This window comes from Dreissena polymorpha, chromosome 1 (assembly GCF_020536995.1).
Source record: "Dreissena polymorpha isolate Duluth1 chromosome 1, UMN_Dpol_1.0, whole genome shotgun sequence".
Lineage (NCBI taxonomy): Eukaryota > Metazoa > Mollusca > Bivalvia > Myida > Dreissenidae > Dreissena > Dreissena polymorpha.
The window spans coordinates 46440773-46461550 of NC_068355.1; the positions used below are offsets into that span (position 1 = coordinate 46440773).

The 20778-nt window shown below is 36.8% G+C and overlaps 1 protein-coding gene across 1 annotated transcript in view; it reads left to right on the forward strand.

The window, feature by feature from the left end:
* LOC127865083 (conserved oligomeric Golgi complex subunit 5-like) overlaps positions 1–20778 on the forward strand; it is a 35550-nt gene that overhangs the window by 2781 nt on the left and 11991 nt on the right. Inside the window, exons 4-14 of the mRNA XM_052404976.1 lie at positions 894–948; positions 4199–4389; positions 5808–5938; positions 7708–7876; positions 10038–10150; positions 13486–13563; positions 16995–17079; positions 17366–17567; positions 18630–18791; positions 19572–19671; positions 20505–20615. Coding sequence (XP_052260936.1) covers positions 894–948; positions 4199–4389; positions 5808–5938; positions 7708–7876; positions 10038–10150; positions 13486–13563; positions 16995–17079; positions 17366–17567; positions 18630–18791; positions 19572–19671; positions 20505–20615 — 1397 coding nt within the window. The remainder of the gene's footprint in view (positions 1–893; positions 949–4198; positions 4390–5807; positions 5939–7707; positions 7877–10037; positions 10151–13485; positions 13564–16994; positions 17080–17365; positions 17568–18629; positions 18792–19571; positions 19672–20504; positions 20616–20778) is intronic.

Genomic DNA, 20778 nt, shown 5'->3' on the forward strand with positions numbered 1-20778 from the left:
AAGATTTACGTTTGAAGGAAAATAGGAGTAACTTACCGTGGACTTTTTTTCTAATTTCTATATTGACATAGGTTCTGGGGGCATATTCAAATTGCAATGTTAGTCCGTCTGAATTAGTTTCCGCTCAATAAGTCAAGCAATTGTCAACGGATCTTCACCAAACTTCATGGAAGTGTGTGAGGCAATAACATATAGGTCAAATTCGATAATCGGCCAAATTTACCCAGGCACTCTTGAGTTATGGCCCTTGAATCGTTGTAAAAAAAATGTTTTCTCGTTTCCGCTCAATAACTCAAGCAATTGTTATCAGATCTTCACCAAACTTCATGAAAATGTGTAAGGCAATAAAATCTAGGTTAAGTTTGATAATTAGCCAAATTTACCCACTGAGTTACGGCCCTTAAATCATAAAAAATTTGCGACCCGCTCGAAAAATGCTCATAACTTCTTTGTCGCTTCAGATGTAACCTTCATATTTGGTATGCATGTGTATATGGACAAGGCCTTTCCATACGCACACAAATTTTGACCCCCTTGACTTTGAACTTAGGGTCCGCGTTTAGGTTTCGAAATCTGCGTGAAGGTTTCGAAAAAGCGTTTTTTGGGGGGGCATATGTCTTCTGATGGAGACAGCTCTTGTTTACATTTATTTGATTTGGCAATAAATGAAAACAGATGCCTGTGCCTGTTCGAAGTTGACAGGTACCTGTGACAGGTGCTATCAATACTTCATTATGCTTAATCCTTGTGACAGTAATATACATCATTATAGATGCAAAATGGTCTTGGAACAAGTGTCAGAAATCTTGATATTACATCTACATGTAAAAACACCTGTGTGAATTGTTATTTTGAATTATAATTGAAGGTTTTGTATTTTTTTCTGTTAAAAGGGATGCTACAAATGATGCAGACACGCATACAGTCTCTGTTATCTGCAATGGACAGGTGATAAGTTTTGGGTAGATAAAATAATTTCAATGTACTGTTAGATGTTTGTAGAACAGCATTTCATAAACTAAAAAGAGTCCAATTTTAAATGGACATTATTTTCATATAATAGAAGAAGATATTTAATGTTTTTCTTTTTAGCAAAAAATATTATCTATCAGGTATTCATGCTGTCTGTTACATATTTGCTTATATGTGCACTGAACATTCCCAACTCTTCACTTGTACGGAACATTCCCAACTCTACACCTATACTTAACATTTCCAACTCTACACCTTCACTTAAAATTCCCAACTCTTCACCTATACTTAATATTCCCAACTCTACACCTATACTTAACATTCCCTATTCTTCACCTATACTTAACATTCCCAACTCTACACCTATACTTAACATTCCTAATTCTTCACCTATACTTAACATTCCCAACTCTACACCTATACTTAACATTACCAACTCTACACCTATACTAAACATTCCCAACTCTTCACCTATACTTAACATTCCCAACTCTACACCTATACTTAACATTACCAACTCTACTCCTATACTTAACATTACCAACTCTACACCTGTACTCAACATTACCAACTTTACTCTAAACTGAACATTACCAACTCTTCTCCTATACTTAAACATTCCCAACTCTACACCTATACTTAACAATACCAACTTTACTCCTTTACTTAACATTCCCAACTCTACACCTATGCTTAAATTCCCAACTCTACCCCTATACTGAACACTACCAATTCTACACCTATACTTAACATTCCCAACTCTACACTAATACTGAACATTTCCAACGTTACACCTATACTGAACATTCCCAACTCTACCCCTTTACTGAACATAAACAACTCTCTAGACCTATACTTAACATTCCCAACTCTACACCTATACTGAACATTCCCAACTCAACACCTATACTGAACATTCTCGACTCTACCTCTAAACTGAAAATTCCCAAGTCTCCCCCTATACTGAACATTCCCAACTCTACACCTATACTTAACAGTCCAAAATCTCCACCTATACTTAACATTGACAACTCTTTACCTGTACTTAACATTCCCAACTCTTTACCTATACTGAAAATTCCCAACTCTACCCCTATACTGAACATTCCCAACTCTACAACTATACTGAACATTCCCAACTCTACAACTAAACTTAACATTGACAACTCTTCAACTGTACTTAACATTCCCAAATCTTTACCTATACTGAAAATTCCCAACTCTACCCCTATACTGAACATTCCCAACTCTACAACTATACTGAACATTCCCAACTCTAAACCTATGCGTAACATTGCCAACTCTACACCTATTCTTAAATTTTCAACTCTACACCTATACTTAACATTCACACCAGAGGGCCAGATAAGATACGTATTTGCATAAAATACGCATGGAAAACAAGAAAATATGCATGACTTAAAATTTTGTTGAGTAAAAAAACTCCTGACTGAATTCGGTTTATGCATCGTGTGCAATTTCAATGCGTTTTAGCTGTTTATACATGCATATAAATTCATGTAAACATGACTGGTTCCCGTCATTGTGTCCACACTGGTAAAAACGTAGTGACATCACCATCTATGTATAGAATGTAGTTCTCGACCTTATTTACTCCTCAGTCAGAACGGTATCATTTTATTTTGGCCCACGATAAAGGCCGATTTTGACACAACAGGCCCCCTTCTGCATTGTTGAGAATCAATATACGCTTATGGTGAACATTTGACATCACATTCGATAAAAACCTGAATCTCCCAACTTCAAGCTTATAATTTTTGCTATCAGTTCATCTCTTGTATGGCACTATGGAAAAACCTTTTTCCTTGAAGCCCTTTTTAAATGGCAGCCGAAATACACATATAATAAACAAGTTTTGTGGGCCAAGCTCAGAAGATTTTGATTGTGGTTGTACAGTGTGTGCTAAACAGTGGCTTGCCAAATCAAGACAGAAAAAGAGATTAATGGCTGCTTATAAGCCAAGGGCAAAAAAACACACAGAAAAACTGTTCAATAAAATCAAAGTGATTGCTTTATTGTGTAAAAGACTGCTTGTTATAACGAGTAAAACTACATGTACAATTTATTATTAATTCTGATCCTTTGAACATAAATACTCCTTAAAATTATCGGAATTTGATTTTTACTAATCAATTAAAAATTTCATGTGTGAAATACCCCTTGGCTGAAAAAATTATCTGGAGCTCTGTTCCCAACTCTACACCCATACTTAATATTCTGAACTCTTCACCTATACTTAACATTCCCAACTCTCCACCTATACTTAACATTCCCAACTCTTCACCTATACAGAACATTCCCAACTCTACTCCTATACTTAACATTCCCAACTCTACACCTATACTTTACATTCGGAACTCCTCACCTATACTGAACATTCCCAACTCTTCACCAATACTTTACATTCCAAACTCCTAACCTATGCTTAACATTTCCAACTCTACACCTATACTTAACATTCCCAACTCTACACCTATACTTTACATTCCGAACTCCTCACCTATACTTAACATTCCCAACTGTACACCTATACTTTACATTCCGAACTCCTCACCTATACTTAACATTCCCAACTGTACACCTATACTTTAGATTCCGAACTCCTCACCTATACTTAACATTTCCAACTCTACACCTATACTTAACATTCCCAACTCTACACCTATACTTTACATTCCGAACTCCTCACCTATACTTAACATTCCCAACTGTACACCTATACTTTACATTCCGAACTCCTCACCTTTACTTAACATTCCCAACTCTACACCTATACTTTACATTCCAAACTCCTCACCTATACTTAACATTCCCAACTCTACACCTATACTTTACATTCCGAACTGCTCATCTATACTGAATATTCCCAACTGTATTCCTGTGCTCCAAGGCTCATTTCAACCTGTATTATAATCAGTACATAAATGCTTGTAAAGCATCAAGCACACATTGTGTTATGTTGTAAATATTTAAAGTTTTTTATTTCATTGATTAAACTGCTTATACTACAGATCTTGAGTGATAACAAATAATACATTGTGCATTATACTCAAAACTGAAACAAAAACATAATCACTTTCATTTGTTAATTTTTTGGGGTGAAATCATGTTTTTAGGATAATTCCTATTTATATTAAAATAACCCATTATTATATGAGCCCATGTTTGGACCTTTGCTTATCATACAACATGGACAAATTTTCAGAATTAGAAGTAAAGTGACCGAGCCTTACACAAAGATATTGTCGCGGACAGTTCAGCTTCGCAACTTGCAGGAGACATGTGACCTTCTGCGGCGCATCATCAGAATTCTGTACCTTTCCAAACGTCTCCATGGTCAACTCCAGGGAGGGGCAAGGGAGATAACCAAGGCTGCCCAAAGCCTCAATGAGCTTGGTAACATACTCTTTCAATTTAATTTTTTATTCAAATTCATTCAAAAATTGGCGGCCAGTGGTGAGGGGCAGTTTACCTTTTAAGGCTTTAATGAAATCTTGTGAACTCATTAGAAGTCTCATTTTTTTCCCCATCTTATTGAAACTTGCTCAAAACATTTGTCCCAATGATACCCAGGTTGAGTTTGAAACTGGGTTGTATAGGGTAAACATCTAGGTCACAAGACATCAGATGAAGGAAAAAGTTTATAAACTCTCTATATTTTACATTGAAGGCCCAATCTTTTTGAAACCTAGTCAGAACATTTGGTACATATATATCATAGTTGGGTTCAAAACTTGGTCACTAGGGTAAAAAATGCAGTCAAAATAGCTTTTGAACAACATTTATTGCTCAATCTTAATGAAACTTGGTCAGAATGTTCATTTGCACCAATAATATTTCAGCAGAGTTTGAGCTCATGTTTAATAAAATGTTAGGTGAATAGGCTAGAGTAAAGAAAAAGCTTATGAACTCTACATATATTGCTGAATCATCATGAAACTTGGTCTATCATTTATCCCAATTATATTTTGTCTTTAACTCTCTGTTTGTTACTGGGTCAAGTTGTGTCAAAATCTAAGTCACAAGGTCAAATTATAGAAAAAAGCCTGTGAACAATGTTGAGGCCACATTTATTACCAATCTTCATGAATACATTTTCTAATGATTTCTACACAGAGGAAAATTTAATTCCAGTCAATAAAAAAATGGCGGCCATGAGAAGGGCAGCTTTCCTTATATTGCTATAGTTAAACCATTTGAACACTCCAGAATCAACATTTTAAAACCAATTATCTTTAAAAATGGTCATATAAAATAAAAGCTGTTTTTTATGTCTGGGTTGGGTATGAAAAATTATGCAGTTATTTCAAAAACATCGTTGACAGCTAGTTGTTGGGTCAGTTATAATTTGAAACCTAGTGAGCACTACCTGCTAAGAACAGTAAGTTCATTGGAGTCTCAGGTGAGTGCCTCATGGTCTTGGTTCTCTTGTTTGTTCTTTCTACGGCACCAATTCACTCAATTATCAATGAATCAAGGACCTAGGTATTTTAAGCAAAGGCTATATCAGTGACACCAGTGTGCATGAGTGGCCATTAAATACATAGGAGCCTCACTGTGGGAAAATGGGACTTAGTGCAAGTGAATAAAGTGTCATCACAGATTAGCCTGTGCAGTGCACAGGCTAATCAGGGACGACACTTTCCGCTTTTATGGTATTTTTCAGTGAAGGGAAGTCTCTTCTTAGCAAAAATTTAGTTCAGTCTCAAAGTTTTGTTCTTGATTAGCCTGTGTGGACTGCACAGGCTAATCTGTGACAACACTTTACACCTGTTATCATAGAGCGTAGATCAGATTGATATCTCACCTTGCAGACTACATATGTGAGGGTGTAGACCTGTCTGGTATAGAGGTCATCGAGCAGGATCGTAGATTTGTGAAGCAGGCAAGACAGGAAGTAGAGACTCAGGCTCAGAAAATGCTTGAACAGGGAATGGAGTCACAGGTAAATTACAGGGATGCAAAGATTATTATGAGTACAGTAGACTCTCTGTAAACCAAACGGTCTCGGGACCGGCCTGATCGTCCGGTTTTCAGAGAGTTCCGGTTTACCAAGAGTTTTCATATTGCCGAAATATACATGGTATGCATTGTGTACAGAATCACATAAAAATAAAACAAACCATATACATTTACATGTACCATGTGATAACTGTACGCAGGTACTGATGATGTTAATTGCATTCTTAAAAAATGTGTTTTTAATCGATTAAAAGCAAAAAAAATCCATACCGGCTTGTTTTGATTAATCCCAAAGTGATCGTGGTGCTTTATACATGTACGTACGCGGCATTTGTCATATAGGCGAGTGACGACTCAAATAAGATTGTTGTAGATACACGATTTATTATTCAATACATACATGTAACACATTTCATAAAACATACACACAAGCAAAAAACAGCGTCATAATTATTTTGTTCATAATCATTATAATTATTCATAATCTCAAAACCTACTAATTCTTGAAGTTTTTCACGAAAAAGTCCAAGATCACTCTCTGCTTGAAAGCACATTTCTTTTGGTTGAGCAGTTGATTCCGTGATGAGCTTTATCTTATCCTCTAACGTAAGCTCTACGCGTCTGCGTTTAGCTAGAGGCTGCGACATTTTAGATGCGTTCGAAATTAGTAAACGACAATGAATGAATTTGCATACAGATGGATGGATATTTAACAGTCATATTATTTCTAACAGTTTGTCTGACAAACAAACAAATAATCATTTCCGCGTTAAAAACATGGCTATAAGATCTTCTAAAATACCCGAGAAGATCACAAGAAAGTGATCGTCGCGACGGCATGCATTAACTTTTTAATTAAATTGTTTATCATAGGCGATAAGAAATAATTAATAAAACGATCAAGTCAATCACTTTTTGGTGTTACCCCACGTCTATTATAGACATTCACAGTTTGTTTTACATTACTTAATCGGACTCCCATAGCGCGGTAACGACTTGACACCTTTATGGTATGTTTAATCCGATTATCAATAATTGCGCGAGCAAAATGTGTGACACCGCACTCGCTGTGCTGACTAGGTATTGTTATTTTCACACCTCGGGCATCTTGAGAATTTAGACCGTCCGGTATACTCGATGTATTTTACGTTGAAAATGACCAAATTTACGGAGATACCTGTCCGGTTTCCGGTTTTCAGAGAGTTCGGTTTATTCAACATTTTTTAACAAAGAAATAGAAGGAGAAAATACAGGACTGGCCTGACCGTCCGGAATCGGGAGAGTTCCGGTACTCAGAGAGTCCGGTATTGGCAGAGTCTACTGTATAGTGATTTTGTAAAATTTATTCTGAGCATATTTTCAACATGTATCAAAATTGCTTCCAGCAATAATGATTTGGTAGCACAAATTCTAGCAAGACTTTAATTGTTTAACTTAACATACATGCATATCAAAGGATTGTTTGGAGTTAGATATAACTCGGATATTGTTAGTTGCACCAATGTGTTACAAAAGTAAACAACATTATGGGAAGTACAGCAACTGGGAATTTGTGACTCGGGCTTCTAAATTCTTGGTTTCATGATGCTGGCTTGTAATTTCTTCTTACTGAGTAATGACATAAAAATACTGCTGATTTTTATGACTGCTTACAAAGATAAGTAAGTTTCAGATTGTGCTGCCCGCTGCTGTGGTTAATTAATTGTGCTACCTTTCTTAATATGTTACTGTGGTAACCTTTTACTTGTGCAGAACCAGGCGCAGGTTGCAACCTCTCTGCAAGTGTTCCACAATTTGGGTAGCCTGCGCGAGATTGTGGATCGTGTGGTGAGGCTTTGTGAGTCGCACCTGGAGAGAGATGTCACAGCCTGTCTAGATGTCACTGCTCTGTCCTCACAGCAGACTGGACCTCAGGGAAAAGGTATCTTAAGTTCCAGATCATTTTATTTACTTGTGTTCGTATGATCAGTCATGAAAAGAAGATGACGCTTTGATTGTACCAGAACTTATAAATTGGGGAAGTTTGGAAGAACTTTACCCCCATTTTTCTTGGAAGTGAGGATTTCCAAAAATCTCACATTTGTTTACTGAACTAAAGTGATAGCTGCAGAGCAGATCTGTAAAATGTTGTAAACAGCATCATTTACGTATTAATGTTGCGCAATATTGTCAAGTCTTCAAAATTGATTTGATAAAACTTCACAGTCAGAAAAATTCAATCTGAGAGTTTCAAAAGTTACTTTAATTCTTTTGAGTAACCATAACTCAGGAATCCATGAGAGTAAATGTTTGAGTCATGCACTCCTAGTTGTAATCACAGGACACAACATTCACTTATGGTAGTTACAGGACTTCCAAGCTAACAGTATGGACTGTTACACTGTGTAACAGTGAACATGTCAGGTGAAAATCTTGGTGATTTTTCTACTTATCCACATGCGACTCTGAATGAAAAAGCATTAATAACGCTCTATTAGACTTAAATTAAACCTTAAATATTTATACTCTTATTTGAATCCTTAAAACTTAAAGACTTAAGATTGTGCTGCACATTATCAAAACTTGTAATAACATGAGCAAAACTTCTTACAACATGAGCAAAACATCCAAAAACATTGACAAATCTTCCAACAACATTAGCAAAACTTCAAATGGCATAAACAAAATATCCAACAACATGAGCAAAACATCCAACAACCTTGGCAAAACTTGCAAGGACATCAGCAAAACTTCCAGCAACATGAGTAAAACATCCAACAACATAATCTTATCAAAACTTCCAAGATGATCAAAACTTCCAACACGTTATCAATATTCCCAACAAAATTATCAAAACTTTCAACATTATCAAACTTACAACAACATTATCAAATCATACAAAAACATGAGCAAAACATCCAAAATCACAGGCCAGAAAGTTCAGAATTTCAGAGGTCAAAAGATAATAAAAGCCCTATCATAACTAACAATAGGCCTCTTTTTATATCTACAGTGATATAAATTCATTATATCGTGTTCAAACATTGTGTAGTTATTTAAATGGTATTTAAATGAAGTACATTGGTATATGTGAAGTTTATCACTATGCAGGAATTCCACAACAATTTTCAGTCATGAAAATGTTTGCTGGAAGAAATATTATATGCAATTATAATTAAAGTTTTATTTTAAATGAAGTTTTGTCTCCATTTTCTTTCCGTAACTTTGCTTATACTTTGCAGGGGTGTAAAATTTTGCGAAAAAGGCAACTCGCCCTGCAGGGCCACTAGCTTGTAAAAGCAGGTCGCCCTTACTGATTTTGTGGTCGCCCTGCATTCTTTTCACAGCAAATATGTATAATTAATATTTGTGTTAAAAACAATACAATTGTTTACTTGACAAGCTATTCTTATTATGTCTGTAAAACATTAACCATGTGTTAACTTGTGTAAATAAACAATATGACCAAAAATAACCAAGTTGTTAACCTTTTATTCACCCATTGTCCTATAATCATTCACCAACTATAAAATTCGGTAAGTCAAAATTGTCACTTTTATTTTCAATAAAACCATCCAGTTTGAAAAATATACCTGACGTTTTCTTTTTGACTGCTCTTAATTCCTTTGTTCTAGCTTTCGTTTGTTTAATTTGTCAGATTTTGATGTATCACTATCTTAATTATCCTTACAATTATTCGCTCCTAAAAAGTTACGAATGTTGATTTGTTTCCATGACGACATAATGCGGGAATATAAACGGTGTCCCAATAAACATTACTCTATGCGCACTGCAGACTGGTTACAGTTCCAGAATAAAGAGCAGCATTTCTATCGTTACTAAACAACTGCACAGTCTTTTAACATGACAACCAGACTAGCACCTGTTACCTAATCAATGCACTGGCTGATCTAGATATGTGGTCGCCCGGTCGGGCGAGTATTTTGGAGATTCCATTCGCCCGAGGCTAAAATACAATCGCCAATCGCCTGCCTTGCTTGCATGTACTGGTTACTAATAAATAAGAATTAGTTTTCTTATAAAGACAACTGACCTTAATTAACCTCTCTGACACTGCTATAACCTGCCTCTCTATACCACAGTGGGCCCAGGCAGGGCGTCCATGCCAGTGACAGGTAACACTGCGGCAATGCGTGCCACACTCTGGACCAACATGGAGAAGCTCATGGACAACATCTACAGTGCCTGTGCACAGGTTAGGCCACTTACACCCTTATTAATAATTATTATACCCCCACTAACGAAGTTTAGGGGGGTATATAGGAGTGAACTTGTCTGTCGGTCGGTCTGTCGGTCTGTCTGTCGATCCGTATTAAGTGTCCGCTCTCTAATTCAAGTAGTTTTCATCCGATCTTCACCAAACTTGGTCAGAAGTTGTATCTACATGATGTCTAGGCCAAGTTCCAACATGGGCCTTGCCGGGTCAAAAACTAGGTCACGGGGTCACTTAGTGCGTTTTTAACATTCAGCATGTTTTCTGCTCTCTAATTCAAGTAGTTTTCATCCGATCTTCACCAAACTTGGCCAGAAGTTGTATCTAGATGATCTTAAGGCCAAGTTCGAACATGGGCCTTGCTGGGTCAAAAACTAGGTCATGGGGTCACTTAGTGCATTTTTTAACATTCAGCATGGTGTCCTCTCTCTTATTCAAGTAGTTTTCATCCGATCTTCACCAAACTTGGTCAGAAGTTTTATCTAGATGATCTGAAGGCCAAGTTCCAACATGGGCCATGCCAGATCAAAAACTAGGTCACTTAGTACGTTTTACACATTGAGCATGGTGTCCGCTCTCTATTTCAAGTTAATTAAGTCCGATTTTCACCACACTTGGTCAGAAGTTGTAACTAGATGATGTGTAGGTCAAGTTCGAACATGGGTCATGCCGGGTCAAAAACTAGGTCACGAGGTCACTTAGTGTGTTTTAAACCTCACCATGTGGTCCGCTCTCTAATTCAAGTAGTTTTTATCCAATCTTCACCAAAATTGGTCAGAAGTTGTATCTTGATAATGTCTAGGGCAAGTTTGAATATGGGTCATGCTGGGTCAAAAACAAAGTCACGGGGTCACTTAGCCCGTTTTAAACATCACAATGTTGTCCGATCTTTAATTCAAGTAGTTTTCATTAAATCTTTGCCAAACTTGGTCAAAAGTTCAATCTAGATGATGTCTAGGTCAAGTTTGAATATGGGTCATGCCGGGTCAAAAACTAGGTCACGGGGTATCTTAGTGCGCTTTAAACCTCACCATATTGTCCGTTCTCTAATTCAAGTAGTTTTCATCCAATCCTCACCAAACTTGGTCACAAGTTTTATCTAAATGATCTCAAGGACAAGTTTGAACATGGGCCATTACGGGCCTAAAACTAGGTCACAGGGTCACTTAGTGTGTTTTTTAACATTCAGCATGGTGTCCGCTCTCTAATTCAAGTAGTTTACATCCAATCTTCACCAAATTTGGTCAGAAGTTTTATGGAGATGATCTTAAGGCCAAGTTAGAACATGGGCCTTTCTGGGTCAAAAACTTGGTCAAGGGGTCACTTAGTGCGTTTTAAAAATTGAGCATGGTGTCTGCTGTTTTTTGTGAAGACAACATGCAAAATATTATGTGTCAATGCGGCATGTGGGGGTATTCGTCACGTCTGTGACAAAGCTCTTTTTTTTTTTGGCATTGTTCTGGGAAATTTGGCTTAATGCATATACCTTAAAGTGTCGTCCCAGATTAGCCTGTGTAGTCTGCTTTGGCTTATCAGGGACGACACCGCTTTTATGTTATTTTTGTTTCAAGAAATCTCTTCTTAGCTAAGATCCAGTTTAGGTGGAAAGTGTCATCCAAGGTAAAAGATTTCAGTCCAGACCACCAACAAAGACGCTCATTTTTAGCTCATCTATTTTTTGAAAAAAAATTATGAGCTATTGTCATCACCTTGGCGTCGGCATCGGCGTTGGCGTCCGGTTAAGTTTTGCGTTTAGGTCCACTTTTCTCAGAAAGTATCAATGCTATTGCATTCAAACTTGGTACACTTACTTACTATCATGAGGGGACTGGGCAGGCAAAGTTAGATAACTCTGGCATGCATTTTGACAGAATTATGTGCCCTTTTTATACTTAGAAAATTGTAAATTTTGGTTAAGTTTTGTGTTTAGGTCCATTTTATTCCTTAAGCATCAAAGGTATTGCTTTCATACTTGCAACACTTACTAACTATCATAAGGGGACTGTGCAGGCAAAGTAATGTAACTCTGACTGGCATTTTGACAGAATTATGTGCCCTTTTTATACTTAGAAAATTGACAATTTGATTAAGTTTTGTGTTTAGGTCCACTTTATTCCTACAGTATCAAAGCTATTGCTTTCATACTTGCAACTCTTATTAACTATCATAAGGGGACCGTGCAGGCAAAGTTATGTAACTCTGACTGGCATTTGGACAGAATTATGGGCCCTTTATACTTAGAAAATTTGGTTAAGATTTATGTTTTGGTCCACTTTACCCCTAAAGTATCATAGATATTGCTTTCATACTTGGAACACTCAAAAACTATCATAAGGGTACAGTAAAAGGACAAGTTGCATAACTCTGGTTGTCATTGTTACGGAATTATGGCCCTTTTTTGACTTAGTAACTTTTAATATATGGTTAAATTTTGTGTTTCGATCCACTTCACTTCTTAAGTATCAAGGCTATTGCTTTCAAACTTCATTTTTTTTTTTTTAAGATCATCTCACAAATGACCACCACACCCTCACACTATACCCCCACCCCACCCCCCCCACCCCACCCCACCCCCCCCCACCCCACCCCACCCCCCAATTTTTTTTTTTTTTAAGATCATCTCACAAATTACCACCACACCCTCACACTATACCCCACCCCCCCCAAATTTTTTTTTTTAAACGGTTATGTTTGAAATACCGTCCAACCATCGCACCAAAAAAATCCCCCCCCCCCCCCCCCCCGATTTTTTTTTTTTTTTTTTTTTTCGCTTTTTTGGAAGATAATGTAATAAATGTCCACAACCCCACACTATACACCCCTCTTCACTCCACCCCTCCCTCCTTTGTGATTGAAAATGAGAGTCCCTTCACCTTTAAAAAGAAAATAGATGAGCGGTCTGCACCCGCAAGGCGGTGCTCTTGTTATTATTTGTTATTACTATTCTTGATTATTTGTGTTAATGTTGCAATTGAATCCTGAATATGTTGTCTGCTTTGCATCTGAACGTTCCTTTGTTAAATCTTTACTCTTGTAGCTGTCTTGACATTTCCATAACAAAAAGCAACAAAAACTTTCTAATTATACTTGAACATTAATATCATGTCACTCATCCGTTAATTCTTTTCAACATGATAGCACTGCTTGTATCTTATATAATTTCTAGCTGTTTCAGGCATGATTTATCATAAGGTGTTTAAATACATAATGTACATACACATTTATGACTGTTTAATTCCATATAGATAATCAGCTGTGTTTGGTTCTTACAATATTCTCAGAATACTTCTTATGAGATCTGTCCTTATCTTGCATAGGTGAATCATCTTCAGAAGGTACTTATCAAGAAGAGAGACCCAGTGACCCATGTTTGCTTCATTGAGGAGCTGAAACAGGTACGCCTTGGTGCTTGAAGTGTTTCAAGGAAAATATTGTTTTTCGGTTGATTCAATTTATTTGACCGATCTCCATTCAAGGCAGTACTTTTGATTGAACAGATTTAAATAACTTACTTTTTTTTCAGTAATTGAATGAATATTTGCAAAGTGCTAGAACTTTTTTTTCAAATATTACACCAAACAGAACTCAGACCACAGATGTTTTGGTCCTTACCACTATATTTTTTAACATCAGATTATTGGACCCAAAATTTATTTTAGATAAGCTTAACTTGCAGGGATCATATTTTCCCGCAACATCAATCGGTCCGGATATAAATGAGGAAATGTATCCGAAAATGTGTATCCAAAATCATGACAAATTAGGTTAAAATATATACCATTGATTTTGCCATTCATGAAGGTGGTATACAACATGTACAAGTAAAATTCCCTAAGGCATTTTTTTAACTGAACGAGTTTTCTCAACTGGTTTTATCATTTGGTATTTCATTGTTGTTTCGTGTGCTGTTTTATCAGACTTTTTTCATCGTTGTCAATATTATTAATCTGTGTAAGTCTATACCGATGTTTTAAATTGTTGTCGACTCGATAATAGCTTACAAACATGCACTGAACCAAACAAATGTCTGTGCGTAGGTTGGCTACTGACAACAACAAACCAAATAATTAAGAAATAATTTGTTGTCAAATAACCCACGGCCGATAGTTTAGATGCGTAGGGATTTAATCACGAGAGCGAAGCATTTGAAACCATGCATCTAATTTTCCGGTCGTGAGTTATTCAACAACAAAGTATAAAGTTCATGAATTATTTCGATTCTAACACGGTTTTACTTAAGATTTATTCAATGTTGTTTTTTTTTCCTTGTGTACTATTTTATGTGAAGTTCCACCCATAAAAATAACTTTCGGCTGTTCTATCGATGATCCGCGACTTTCATTCATAATTATATTGCCAGATTATTACGCTGGTGGAAAATGTATCGGCATGTTTTGTTTAGTTACAGCGCGTGCATTCAGACGCGTCTTTTCGGATGCGTCTTTAATCCGCTGTTCACAAGTTTTTTATTCTTGGTCTGACGTGCAATAAACCGGTCCTGACAGGTTTAGAGACTGCAGCGAATGGTTTATCACAGCTAATCGAGATAAGAATGGCATTAGGGTGTGTTAGCATGTACACTGTGTAATCGATTTTATGACATGGGAATTTAAATAGCAAACAGAATCGGACCGACTGTTTGGGATTTTCAATCGGTCTTTCATGACCCCAATCGGTCGAGGACCGACAAAACCGAAAAAAATATGATCCCTGAGCTTAAGTGTATAATTTTACTGGTTGAAAAAATGTACAAAAATCTTGTGTCATTAAAGCTCTAGTTGGTTCAAATTCATCGAAGAAGAACATTTGAATCTTTTGATTGATGTACACTGTCCATTTTTAGCTCGGCTGTTTTCTGTTGTCATAGCCAGCTCGTCGTTCGCCATCCGGCGTCTGCAGTGCTAAAACCTTGACATTTTCCTCTAACATCAAAATGCTTCCACCTACAACTTTTAAACTTCATATGTAGATGCACCTTGATGAGTTCTACATGCCACACCCATTTTTGGGTCACTAGGTCAAAGGTCAAGGTCACTGTGACCTCTAAAAAAAAAATTCTGACAAGCTTTCGCAGCCGAGTGTGGCACCCGTTATGCGGTGCTCTTGTTTTAAAAGTGATGACTGGTTTAAATGCAGTTGTGGTATTTTTCAAATATAATAAATGCCCCAGCAAAATTGCATCATATTCCATAATATCGGATATTGGACTAGTGATAATTTAGGAATTTAATACTTAATACTTTTTATACGCCCGTATAAAATACGGGACGTATTATGTGAAACCCCTTGGCGGCGGGCGGGCGGGCGGCGGGCGGAAGGCATCACTTTGTCCGGACTCTAATTCAAATTGTATTCATCCGATCTTCACCAAACTTGGTCAGCAGTTGCATCTAGTTGATATCTAGGCCAAGTTCGAATATGGGTCATGCCGGGTCAAAAACTAGGTCATAGGGTCAATAAGTGCATTTTCAAAGGGGCCACTTTGTCCGGACTCTATTTCAAATTGTATTCATCCGATCTTCACCAAACTTGGTCAGCAGTTGCATCTAGTTGATATCTAGGCCAAGTTCGAATATGGGTCATGCCGGGTCAAAAACTAGGTCATAGGGTCAATAAGTGCATTTTCAAAGGGGCCACTTTGTCCGGACTCTATTTCAAATTGTATTCATCCGATCTTCACCAAACTTGGTCAGCAGTTGCATCTAGTTGATATATAGGCCAAGTTCGAATATGGGTCATGCCGGGTCAAAAACTAGGTCATAGGGTCAATTAGTGCATTTTCAACGGCGCCACTTTGTCCGGACTCTAATTCAAATTGTATTCATCCGATCTTCACCAAATTTGGTCAGAAGTTGTGTCTAGATGATATGTAGGTCAAGTTCAAATATGGGTCATGCCGGGTCAAAAACTAGGTCACGAGGTTACTTAGTGCATTTCAAGCATTTAGCATGGTGTCCGCTCTCTAATTGAAGTAGTTTTCATCTGATCTTCACCTAATTTGGTCAGAAGTTGTGTCTAGATGATATGTAGGTCAAGTTCGAACATGGGTCATGCCGGGTCAAAAACGAGGTCACATAGTGCATTTCAAGCATTAAGCATGTTGTCCGCTCTTTAATTGAAGTAGTTTTCATCTGATCTTCACCAAATTTAGTCAGATGTTACATCTAAGTGATATCTAGGTCAAGTTCAAATATGGGTCATGCCGGGTCAATAACTAGGTCTTGAGGACACTTTCAAGCATTGAGCATGGTGTCCAAAACCTTCGAACGGGCGTATCTTGTGACAGTTTGGCACTCTTGTTCTGATATCTGTACATTTAACCATTTTTGTGGTCTCTAAAATATGAAAATGTGCATGTCTATTTGAATTCAATGTTCTTGTTGTATAAATATAAAGCAAAATCAGGATCAAAAGCAATCATAGTTAACTTAAATGACAATTAATGTATGGTTTAAAATCAAATGTACGACAAGTATTGAGAAAGTGTGCATCTTCCGCCCCTCTTAATTAACTCTTGATTTGTAGCCTATCATACAACAACTGCCTGTTTACCCTTTCCCACTAAAAAGCAAAGTAAAAATGGCTATGTGCAAACAGCATAAAACCAGAACAGCCTGCGAGTAACTCGCAGTCTGTTCAGGTTTTATGCTGTTTGCTGCTACTCAGTATCTAAGGGTTGGAAATGAAGCATTTAAACTTGAATCTAGTAAGAATTTTTTTAAATTAAATTTAACTTTTTATGGGACTTCACATGCATGAAAATACGTATCTAAGTGATAAAGGGTTAAGCCTTTCTGTGACTAGATTGCATGCATTGTACTTTCAGAGTGAGGCAAGTGTGCAGATTATGGGAGATTTTTGGACAAACATTACGGCACTTATCAAGAAAAAGTTCAAGACTGCAGCAACCTGTAAGTATCATCTGCAGCTCAAACTTTTGTTGGCGTTTATTCAGAAATATTTGCATAATGGTATTAGGGATCTTAAGGTAAAGAATATTCATCCATTATTTAGAAGGGTTGAATCTGAGACATCATCCCCATGCAAATTATCCTTAAAATCATGCTTTTTTCCAGATCAATTGACTTAACTCTAATGTCCCGTGCCACAATCATTTTCTCCAAAATCTAAGGACTGAGCTCCATCCCAATCTCTAGAAAAAAATCCTAGAATTGTTACGAGTTTGGTGTTTTGTAGCCTCCTCATTCTTGAAACAAGCATTTGAAGGGGAATACCCAAAGTTGCTTCGTCTGTACAATGACCTCTGGAAACGTCTGCAGCAGTTCAGCCTCAGTGTGGAGCTGGATGCGGTTACCTTGGCAACTGATCTCATGGCAGCAGGAGACAACTCGGATGAGGATATCTTCATGCAGACGTCAAACGTTGACAAGCAGAATAGGTAATTGAAAAAGAAAACAAACCTTTTGATGCTTGTGTATTTTTTTTATGCAGGTATGTATGATTCTCATAAAATCAGTATGTTACAAGCATTTGTATTGCATTTCTGTATGGTTAATTCTTCCACTAATTAACTAGGTTTATTCAAATTGAAAATTCTTGTTAATAGATTTTGGTTTGTTTGGCTGGCAGGCTCGGTCAAGCAGATTCTGGTTGGGTCAAGGTATCCTTTACTTGAATTAGAAAAGCAGTTCTTGCTGAATAACTTCAGTTTTGATGGAGATGTTGTACTCAAAAATTGTGTGTATGCATTTTGCACACAGATGTAGCTTCACTAGCTTGGTATTGCTTTTGTAGTCAGTCGGGTCACGGTCATTGTTTCTATGACTTAAAAACAGGTAATAGGTTTTTGGTCATTAAGATCGACCAATCTTGATGAAACTTGCATGAAAACCTAGAATGGGATTGTATTGGTGGCATGTTGGATGAAGGTAAAGCACTAAGGTACTAAAAATATATAAATGCGCTCAAAAGCTTTAGTTTGGAAAGCTGTTTTGCACTGCAAATATGTGTAGGCAGCTTATATGCAGACCTTACTTGGTATAACATTTGGGGCTAGTGAGCTTAATTTCAAGGCAACTATTACTTTAAATATAAAATGGGTTTCCGGGTGATTAAATAAAGATTGGATAGAGAATTTGCATTCAAATTTTGTATGTTGGATTCTGATATGCAAAACTTGCACGGGAAATCATTTGTGGCTAGTTTTATAAATGCCAAGTTTACTATTTCTTAAAATAGATTAACAGTTTCTAGTTAATAGTTTTAGTTTGCATAGAGATACTGTGCTGAAATGTTGTGTGTATATAGTCCATCTTTGACAGGTGAGTTCAATGTCCCACTCCATAATCTGGGGTGGGTGGGGGATACATGTTTTATAAAAATTTCATGTGTTTTGTGTAGAAAAAGTATTTACATGTTTATTATATTGAATACACTATTGAAATTTTGAAGTGATCTGTTATTACCTGGTCGTTTGAGTAGTAAAACCTCTTGTTTCCAGTGCAGAGAGGTCATTACGTGACAGCCTGTCAGACTTTGAGACGGCATACATCTCCAGGTCTCTGTCGAGGCTGTTTGATCCAATCAACCTTGCGTTCAGCACAGCCTCATTCAGTCCACCATCCTCTGAAGAAGTAGACAATATCGTTAAAACAATATCCAGGTAAAATGTGGTAGATTTCTTCTTCGAGGGTTGAGTTAAGCTTTGTTTGTGAGAAGCTCTTTCTTAATTTTAGTCTTGGCATGATTTACTAGTACAGTATCAGGTAATTCAGATGTTTATGTTATCAGACGAAAATTTCTTGTCAGGGTGGAAAAAATATAATATTTTGCTGCTTTTTTTCGTGATGGTCACGACTTAGACCGATGCTCTGAAGTAAATTTCTTTTCAAATTATCGTTTCTATATTATCATAATAGGAATTTTATGATAGTTGTTATGTCACAAATACTATAATATACACAAAGGCTACACTACACAAGTAATTTTCCACACTCTACAATTAAAATTAACATTCAATATTTCTATAACTGTAAATTGTTTAAGCACAAAAAGTATTTCTCAATACTTAAAGCTGCTGATGCAATTTTTCAGGAGTAGCAGAAAAATTATTTAAACTGTCTCAAAGAAAATTAGCAGAATGCGACATCAATTGCAGAGTTTTATTGCCAAAACTAATATTCACTTTGTCAATTAAATTATGAATTCAGTTGGCGCGTTCTCATTTTATTTCAAGTGTCTTGTTTTCCATCACGGAGGCCCACAATTGTTTGATTTATATCATTACAAAGTGATCGTTTTCAGTCATTAGTGTTGAATTTTATTAAATGTTCCTGTAATAAAATTTTCGTAACCATTTAGGCTTGTTATATCTATTTGTATATATTGTTATATACTATAATCTTGCTCTAATATATGTTGTATATATTGTTACTTGTTGTAGTGAGCTCAATGTAGCCAGTGTGGATTCTAAGCTGTGTGTGACTGTAGCCAAGAACGTGGCCAAGACTGTGAAGATGTTCTGTGTCAAAAGTGAACAGCTGGTACGCTGCCATCAGACTCTTATCAGCCGCGTTAAAAAAAAAACGGGTTTAATGCATGTGCGTAAAGTGTTTTTACAGATGAGCCTGTGCAGTACTCACAGGCTAATCAGGGACTGCACTTTCCGGCTAAAATGGATTTTTGTTTAGAAGAGACTTCCTTTAAACATAAAATTCCATAAACCTGGAGAGTGTTGTGGCTGATCCGGTCTGCACAGGCTAATCTGGGATGATACTTCATGCACATGCATTAAGCCCTATTTTCCCAGAATGAGGCACATATTATATCCCTTAAAACGAAGTTTCAGATGGATATATTGGAGTTATTCTTTCTGTCAGTCCCCATAAAATGTTATAAGTTTGTTGACAAGAATTAAATTGAAACATCTAATATGTTATAACCATGAAATGTGTATATGTTCAAGACACTCTTTTCTCCTGTGATCAACTCATTCCTAAGTTAAGTTGCCCTTAAGCATAGCTGACAAAACGTTGTGGGGGTATATGTATTGTTTTGACTAAGCCCTAAACACAATTTATGCAATTTATTTTGGGCATGTTATAGATATAGAGCTTAATCATGGAAGTCACTTCAAAACATTACATCATATGTATGCGATCTGAATGTCTCTTTAATTAAGGATATGAAAAAGGTAGCAATGATATTATTTTGATCACTAAAATCAAGTGATAGTTGTGATTAAGATGGAACAATTTTGGAAAAACATGTCTACTCAACTGGTACAAACAACGATGATCATTCTCATGTTAGAATTGTATTTTCATAAAGATAGATGTTCTTTGATTGCATGTACTAACACTTCCCCCTGTTACAGTTGTGTACGGACGGGGAGGCCAGTCAGGTGATTGGAGCCCCCACCCAGGGACAGTCACGGAATGCTGCTGTGGTCAATACCCTTTATCAGCTGCACATTGCCGTTTCCAAGGTAACTGGGTTGGGAGCTCACCTCTTGTGATGACTCAGGCTGGATCCATTCTCAGGATGTGTTCATAGACACCAAGGACTGGTTCATAGCAGGAAATGGACCAGACAGTGTCTATATAGTAAATCTAAGGCCTTTGATGTTTTCAAAAGAAAATAAGCATGTG